The sequence below is a fragment of the Balaenoptera ricei genome, chromosome 6, assembly GCF_028023285.1.
Source record: "Balaenoptera ricei isolate mBalRic1 chromosome 6, mBalRic1.hap2, whole genome shotgun sequence".
NCBI lineage: Eukaryota > Metazoa > Chordata > Mammalia > Artiodactyla > Balaenopteridae > Balaenoptera > Balaenoptera ricei.
In genome coordinates, this window is record NC_082644.1 from 29,472,283 (window position 1) to 29,481,177 (window position 8,895).

The following is an 8,895-nucleotide window of genomic DNA, read 5'->3' on the forward strand; positions in this document are numbered from 1 at the left end:
AACGTAAGAGCCAGGGTGTGTGATAAGACCTTTCTGATTCCCGCTGTACATGAGACCTTTGTAGAGCAAGAAAAGAGAAGAAAATGATTGTGAAACTCAAATCATGGGGAATGCATTATTTTAAAAAGTGTTGATGTGGAAAAAGTATCAAATAAAATGAATAAAATGATGTTGGGGGACTGTGTGGAGATGTTTCAGACCTTTTTTCTCTCCATTAGGCGAAGATAATTTCATAGAAGAAAAATATTACGCTAAAGTTAAAAAGAGTTGTTAGGAATCCTAGATTTTAAATTCACATGAGGTAATTAGAGCTCTTACTTTGGTTTTCATTTGAAATATTCAGATTTCTTTGTAAGTGAGGATAAGAGTTTGAAGGCAAGCAGGAAAGGCCCATACCATTTCTCCTGCTCTCCTGTTATCCTTCCCAAGAAAATTAATCACTTGCCACTCTGGACTCCAAAGCACAGATTGTAGAGACACGCCAGTGTTTGTCAGTCCCAGAACTCAGCTGGTCTCCTGGCTAGAATTTTAGTTCTTTGAGGAACTTACTTTCTTATTCCCAGTACTTCCTATGTAGTAGGCGTTTGATAAATAAACAAATTGCAAATGGAAGGAGCAAAGACTGTAGTTTCAGAGGTCATAGAAAGGACTTGAAATAAATTTACACAGAAGATTGCCTCTTGCCTCGTCCCAAACAGTGGGGTTGTCTGTGAACTTGATTCTTATCCACGATTTTATTACTTAGTGAAACTTGGCATCATGCTGTGCAGCTATCACTGTTAACGGATATTGTGAGGAATTTCAAAGGACAGAAATGACATTGTAATGCAATTTGACAGCTTCAGGGAATTGTTTACTTTATTTTAATATTTAAACAGGGGATCCTTAAGGGAAAAAATTTAAATCAGAAGATGAAACCTCAAAATTTATTTGATAAATGTTACATAATAAAATACATATTTCAATTCAATATAAAAAGTCACTTAAGGAAGAGGGTTGGGGGATTCAGGAAAGAAAAATAAAAGAGGAAGGAAAAAAAGGACATGGTCCCTCGGTATCCATAGGGTTTGGTGCTCAGTATCTGCAGATACCAAAACCCACAGCTGCTCAAGTCCCTTATACTGTTGGCCCTCTCTATCCATGTACTCAACCAGCTGTGCACATGGAGGGCCACGGTAACAGCAACTTGGGTGTTCAAGTACATTTTGAAAGAAGAAAATCAACTTACCTACTATTCATTCTTTACCAAAAAAAACAAAAACAAAAACTTTTTAAACTCAAATGGTTTATTATTCCTAGAATTTTTGTGTGTTTAGGGTATTATAATTTTTACCAAAATTTGGAAGCACAGACATTCTTCAAGTCATCCCTTTTTCTCTTTTTTCAGTAATAAGCAACCCAATCTATTTTGGAAAATTAGGGTCACATTGCATTTTCTAGAGAAGCAGGGATAACTTCATGGAGTAATGCATGGTTTCAGAATACTGCTGCCAAAGCCTTTAAACTGGCTTGTGCCTTTGCAACCATAAGCATAATTTGCCTTTTAGATAAGATAAAATTAAATGGATGGCTGATCTAGTCCTTGAAACTGGTGTTCTCCATTTCTGAAATAACAGTTAGTCAATGTCTTTCTCAATGTGGTAGCTCAGAGAAAATAATTTCATATCATCAGCTGCCATGTAATTCTGATTTCCTCGGATTGATTGCTGGTAATCGCAAAAGGCGATACATATGTTGGAGCCAGCTCATTTTGGCTTATGAGAGACACTTGTATGTATCCCTTCCCAACTCCTCATTCAGTGGTGTCAGTAGCTTGAAATCAGCCACGGTGAGAGCATTTACACAACAGAAATAGGCAAGTGCTATAAATCAGGGCTTTAGGAGTGATGAGAAAAGGGGAAGGTGGGTTGTCAACATTTACCAGTACATCACTGTATACAGGGACTTTGTAAGTACTCTCTTTTCATGTTTTATCTAACCATTCAATGTTCATCCAGTAAATACTTATTGATGACCAATTATGTGCTCACATTGTTCTTGAGAAATAGCTCACAGGGTATTTTGAGGATTAAATGGAAACATTTGGTGGATAGTAAAACATTATCAAAATGCAAATGTTCATGTTATAGATCACCTCTGTTGAATCTAGTGATTCATAGTCCCCTGGAGAGCTCAGTCCTGTGAGGACCTCTAAGAACCTTGAAGTTCACCAGGTACTGAATACCTACCTCTAAATTCACCAGCCAGGCATGGATTTCATTCTCAGGGAGTCGCTGCTCATTTGGACCGTTTGGTGTTAGGTCAGTGTCTGCTGTTTGGTATTTGGAAGTTCTGTTGTCTTTATCGCTATTTTAGTATCTTAGCCTCCATGATCAACATCGTATTAGTAACTTCTTGGGGTTCAGGATTCTTGTCTATGGTCTTAAAAATCTCAGAAAAATCTAGCATCCTAGCATTTTACTCTCTGCAGACAATACAGGTAAATTTTCTATCAATTTTAAGCTTCCTCTTTTCCCTGATCAGCTAACCAAACACATTTCTGCAATCATGCGGGTATAGTGATTGCAATTAATATTTATTCATAGCACTTCATATCGCGATACAATTCTCATTTTTGTCTATAAACTCATCACAGTGACAATCATCATTAAGTACTATGAACTCAAATGGAGCTCCCATCTACCTAAGTAAACCACCAGCACCCTGCTGGGTGAGGTGCCATCCATGTTTCCTGTTTTACTTAGGATAGCCTCTCACAGTGTTTTACCCTCAAACCGTTCTATTTGATTGTGAACCCACCAAGATGGGAAGAACTGCTGGCGGGGTGTGCTCGTCTAATTTTGGCCAGCCTGTACTGGGGGAAAAAGATGTCCCCACCCAGATCAGTCTTCCAAAGGTGTGCGCTCAGGATCCTAGTCTCTTTTAGGTGCTCCTTAAGAAAGCTTTCAAGTGATTTTAGATAATGCTACCCTCAGGAGATTCTATTGCCCAATATCATCTATAAAGTTCTAAAAAGTCCTGCAGTCAAGAAATCTTTCATTTAACAAATGTTTGTTAAGCACCAGATACAATTCCATATTCCAGGTGCTGGGGATACAGGTGTAACTAAGACAGCAGTCCCTGGGCTCAAAGAGCTTTAATCCTACTTCTCTTTCAACTATAGTTTGTGGGTGCTTAAGTTCTAGTTCTGTTTGAGATGCTAATTACACCTCCCTGTGAAGAGGTCAGTTAGCCACTTGGATAAAGGAGTCCGGAAATTGGGAGGCATTGGGGCTGGACATAAAATTTAGGAATCCTGGCATCTACATTTATTTAAAAACACAAGTCTGAGGCCACCAGAGAGACTGTAGACAGAGAAGAAAGGGGACTTGAGAAAGAGCTCTGGGGCTGCCAACCTTCAGAGGCTGAGGAGAGGTGGAGGGGAGGAGCCAGCAAAGGAGCCTGAGAAAGCTGACCAGTGAGATCAGAAGAAAAGTAGGAGAACACGAAGAAGATAAGAGACCTGCTTACTTTGTTCAACCCAGAACCCTCTGATACTTCATCCTGGTCTTTCTGTGAGCTTTATGCTGCATTAATGTCCTCTAAGAAGTAGGTATGCAGGGACTTCCCTGGTGGCGCAGTGGTTAGGAATCTGCCTGCCAATGCAGGGGACACGGGTTCGAGCCCTGGTCTGGGAAGATCCCACATGCTGTGGAGCAACTAAGCCCGTGCACCACAACTGCTGAGCCTGTGCTCTAGAGCCCACGAGCCACAACTACTGAGCCTGCTGCATGCCACAACTATAAAGCCCGCGCGCCTAGAGCCCGTGTTCTTCAACAACAGAAGCCACTGCAATGAGAAGCCCGCGCACCAAAACAAAGAGCAGCCCCCGCTCGCCGCAACTAGAGAAAGCCCGCATACAGCAACGAAGACCCAACGTAGCCAAAAATAAATAAATAAGTAAAAAAAAAAAAAATAGGTATGCATTTAGTTGGGAAACTCAGGATGGTGTCCCTGTCATCACTGTACTCATCCTGGATACCTGGGAAAGAAGCCCACTTTGGACCCAACCACTAGGATAAGCTCTGAGCATTATACACTGGTTGCACCAGATGCTGATGCCCGTGTCAGGGCTGGGCACGTCACACTGGAGATGGAGTTTGCCATTTGCCACTAGAGAGAAGCCACGTGACTACTTTTCCTGAGAGCTGCAGGGTAAGTCTGCTTAGAAAACATGTGCAGCCGAACTCTGGAATAATGCAGGGAAGGCTTAACATTCTGCAGAACGAGTGCCATCACCTTTCTATTTCGTCACCGTGAACATCTACTGAGGTTCTCAAATGTATATAGAGTACAGTGCCAGGGGCAATAGACAGTACAAAGATGGACAAGACCTGGGTCTAGCATTAAAGAGCTTATGTAACCACATCTAAGGATAAGAAAAGATTAGAAGGTTGAAAGTACTGCAAGGCTTGAGACCAGAACTTAAATTGTCTTTGATTCCTGTCAACTTGTCTATAAAGGGGAAGACTGTGAAGTGTGGGGCAGCAAAAGCCTCCCCAGAGAGGGTCAGTCTGTGTCTGAGGTGGCGGTGTGGGCAGGAGTGGTTAACAGCCCACAGCCATCCTGGCGGGAAATCGGTCCCTGCCCGTCCCGAGCCTCAGCAGCAGATGAAGAGGAAGGCTGTGTGCACGGGAGACCTGGCCAGTCAGGTCAGAGACATTTGACGGTCAGTGTGACCAGAGTGACCAGCCAGGCTAAGAGGGGCCTCGTGGCATTGCTAGTACAGTGACTGAGCAGCCGGAAAGGGATTCTTAGACAAGTGCAAAGGGCAGGTGCAACCTGGGGAGCAGATCAGTGCTGAAGCAGAACAAAAGAGGATGAGGGAAACTGAGTCAGCTCTGGCCAGGATAACTGACACAAAGAGGAGAGGAGCTCAACTAGGGATCTCCTTCCCACCAACATCCTTCCACCCTTAATAGGAATTTATCAAGTATTTACTGAGTACTTGTTTTGGAGAAACAGAGCAATAGACCAACCCTTAGTCTGCTGGAGGAGATAGACAGATAATTACAGAAAATGGTAAGCACGATACTGGATGTGGCAGAGAGGTCTAAAGCTCCCTGGGCTAATGATTGCCTGGGCTGAGTTACCGAAGATCCATTGGAGATATTTAGGTTAAAAAAAAGAGGGTGGGCATGCCATGATGGTTGAAGGCATGGCCCTGGCAGAAGGATGCTTGGAAGGATGCCGATTCACCTGGTTTGAGTCACCCTTGAGCCTGCAGCTGGGTTCAGGGAAGGGATCCTCCGAGGGACCTGCCGGCTTGTGGAGCAAGCCCACCCCCTGAATGAGGAGGGGGGGGCCCGGGCTTGACGGTCCCGCTTAAATCACTGGTGTTGGTCATCAGTCCCCAGGAAGGAGTCCAGGAGAGACAAACAAGTACAGATGAAAGCCACAAACAGAAAGGTTTCGAAGGAACTGTTGGAACAGGGAGATGGGGGTGCTGATGAGGGACATGCAGCACAAAGGCAGGTGGCACAAATATCTGCCCACTGGTGTCACTTTCTCCAGGGGCTGCAGAAGAGGCTGATGCTTCAACTGAAATATGCCACGGGTTTTGCCGAGTGCAAATACCAACAGGAAAAGAGAGAAAAGCAAGACTCTTTACGTTGTCTGCAAGAGAAGGGTTGAAGGAAAGTGGAAACAAATCCTGGTTTGCTTGGATGGTCCTGAATTTTACCTGTTAATTACGTTCAGTACCCTTTACACTCTGAGAAGTGTCCCAGTTTGGATGGTAAATTATATGGTCACATTAGGTTTAAGTACATACATATAGTTGGGCTTGAAAAATAAACCAGGAGAAGAAAAAACATGGAGACTAAGACCTGAAACGGGGGATGTGGTCAGAGAGTGGGGTATTAAATTAATTTAAAGTTTCAGGTGTGGATTAGCTCCAGGTAACTACAATGTCCAGGGGCTGGGTGGCCGCCAAGGGAAGTTGGTGCTTCATTACCCCGTGTCGATGTTCAAGGTGATGGCAGGAGCCAGGGCGAAGGAAAGGACTGAGTCGATAGCGAGCCAAGATGCAAGTCCAGCAAAGCATCCAACCAGACACAGAAAGTGGACAGAGGCTTGGACTTGTGCACAGAGGGCAGGGGTCTTCCTAGTCACTAAGTGATCAGTGTGCTTCAAATTCCACTGTAGGGACACGGTCTCTGTCTTGTTCTCTGCTTTATCCTCTGTGCCTGGCAAAATACCTGGGGCTTGTGTGTGCTCAGTAAATATCTACTGAATGAATGAAGGAAATACTTTGTATCTGGGAAATCTCCTGTGCCTGTGAGGTAGGTTTTATTCCTTGCATTTCATAAATGAGTGAGTAGGCTCAGAGGAGCTTATTAACTTGCCAGTTTCCTACAGCCAGTAAATGGCAAAGCTAGAATTCAAACTTAGACCTACCTTTCTCCAAAGCCCACACGGTTGATCACTACAATATATTAGTTTTGGTGGTCAAGACAGATGTACACAAACGTACACACACGCATATTTATTTTTTAAGAGCTTTTATATGCTAGGCATTATTCTAAATGCTTTACATATATTTAATCCTCACAACCCCCCTATAAATTAGGAGCTATTACGATCCCCAGTTTATAGCTGAAGCACAGTTTTAAGTTAACATGCCCAGGCAAGCTGGTTCCAGAGCCCATGCCCTTAACCACTGTGGTTTACTATTACTTGACTTGCCAGTGAATTTGTGTCCACATTGACAAACAGTAGGATTTACTTACTTCTTATGAATCCCTTTGTTTAGAAAGTCCTGATTTCAAAAGTCTGCTCAAGCACTGAATTAACTCTAGCTGAATCCAGGGTTCTGCTACACAGTTGGCCACCAAAGAGGTATAGTTCCAGATGGGAGATTCTGTAGAAGGCTTGTTACAAGCGGGGACTATCAGGAAAATGAGGAAACACACACACAGACTGCTAGAATCTGAAACAAAAAGCTGAAAGTCTTAGGAGACGTACAACAAAGCACTCTGGGAATATAGACACCTAGAATTGAAACTACAAGAAAAGGTAGAATGTTGGAAAAGCCTGTAAGGTGGTTATAGAACAGAATGTGTGAGGATATGGCAGAGGCCCCAGTGAAAGTTGCACTGGAAGGAATGATTGTTAGGAAGGGTTCCCTGGGCCTTTGTCTGATGCAGATCAACCCCAGTGAAAGAGTGGGGCAATGCCGGTACCCAAGGTCGCCGGGAATTTCTGTGAAAGGGCAGGGCATGGGAGGCACATGATATATTCACAAGGCTCATTTTTGGTCTCCCAATTCACTTAGGGAGCAGAACTTAGCTTTGAATTCAAGAAGTCAATAAGCCACAAGAGAAAAATGAAATGTTCTGTTTCAGACTTGCACGCCTACCCCCGTGGAGCGTGAACCCTATAAGGGAGAAGTCATCACACTGAAATCCAGAGGGACAAAAGAAGACTCCACACATGGGACCAGGAAACAGGCCCACTCCTGAACCAGGTGCTGTCAGTAAGGGATAGTGGGCAGAGAAAGTTTTCCTCCCTGACAGCATATGGAATTAGCATATCTCTTTCTTCCTTAGTGTTTAAAGAGTCCATGGTCAAGGTCAAAGACTTCAAAGTGACCTAAGACTCAAGGACAGTTCAGCCAAAGGGCAGGCTGATAAAAGACCTCTTGACGCAGAACACTTGGATGAGCCTTCCAGGTTGAAGAAGGCCTTGGGCTAGCTGGAGGTTTATTCTCTGAGGCGTTAGGAAACATTGCACAGAGGCCTAGAGAATCAAGTATGAGCAAGAGGCTGGTAACACAGAGGGAGGCTGTTATTGAGGAAGGTTGGCACTACTTAAAACTGAGAGTGCAAGTTTATAGTCAAAATTTATAAACCGATTAGGACTTTATCTGGAAGAAATGAATCTATGTATTGTAAAGGCAACCATATTCTAGAACTTAGAATGGAATGAAAAATGAATCATGTTGCTTTGGGTATAATTTTTCAGGAAAATTATTTGATAGCTTATTTCACATAGTTGTAGAATAATATAGATATGGTCATTTAAAAAACATTTGAGTGCTTCATCAGTTTTCTCTTAGTCTTTTGACATTCAAATCTTTCTTTTTGAAACACATATTATCATCATCCTTGTCAATTTTCTTTTTCTTTTTCTGGGTTTTTTGGGGGTTTTTTCCCAGTTGTTTTCTGGTCCTGCTCTGCCAGGTACCTATTTCACCATGGCTTTCCTGTGATTTCAACATTTCTCTAACATCATTTCCACTGACTTCATGAAATCTACATGTTTTGCCAGTTTTGCAATTTCACTAGCCTCTATGGCTTTGTTTTTTCTTTTTAATGTGTGATACATTTTCACATGTTTCAGCACGTAGCAGTCAGCAAAAGATTACAGAGGAGGTTGACAAGACGGACAGGGAGAGACGTTTGTGCTAATTAGGGACACTGTCAAAGGCCTCGTTTTATGCAAACCCAGTTAGGCATTGCAGGTTTTTACATTATGATAATAACCTGTGCTTCCTTGCATAAACGCTGAGGCTTGTATAATGGGGCCCTGTGTACTCCCAGCTGTGTTCTCTTTCAGTATTGAACGCTGTTAAGTTTTTAATAATGCTGTAGAGCCAGCAGTTCCAGCTTTGTTGTCATTTCCTGACTATTGGAACTATTTTTCCAATCCAGGAAGGTTGTGTTAAAAATCCAGAGGAAGATTAGCAAGAGGAAGAAATTTTATTGAATGCTGTAACATGCTATTACCAGCATTTGTAGGAGCGGGATTAATGTTTACTTTGATTACAGGATTTCTTGAGGGTCAGGCTTGGGTTCTGCATCTCTTTGTGAGGGAGAATGTTACACTGCGTTCCTTTTATTCTGTTCAAATGTA

At 42.8% G+C, this 8,895-nt stretch overlaps 1 protein-coding gene across 1 annotated transcript in view; it reads left to right on the forward strand.

The window, feature by feature from the left end:
* Positions 1-8,043, forward strand: part of LOC132366928 (dihydropyrimidinase-like) — a 78,296-nt gene extending 70,253 nt beyond the window's left edge. Inside the window, 1 exon segment of the mRNA XM_059924379.1 lies at positions 7,386-8,043. Coding sequence (XP_059780362.1) covers positions 7,386-7,502 — 117 coding nt within the window. The 3' untranslated portion in view covers positions 7,503-8,043.
* Positions 8,044-8,895: the final 852 nt, after the last annotated feature.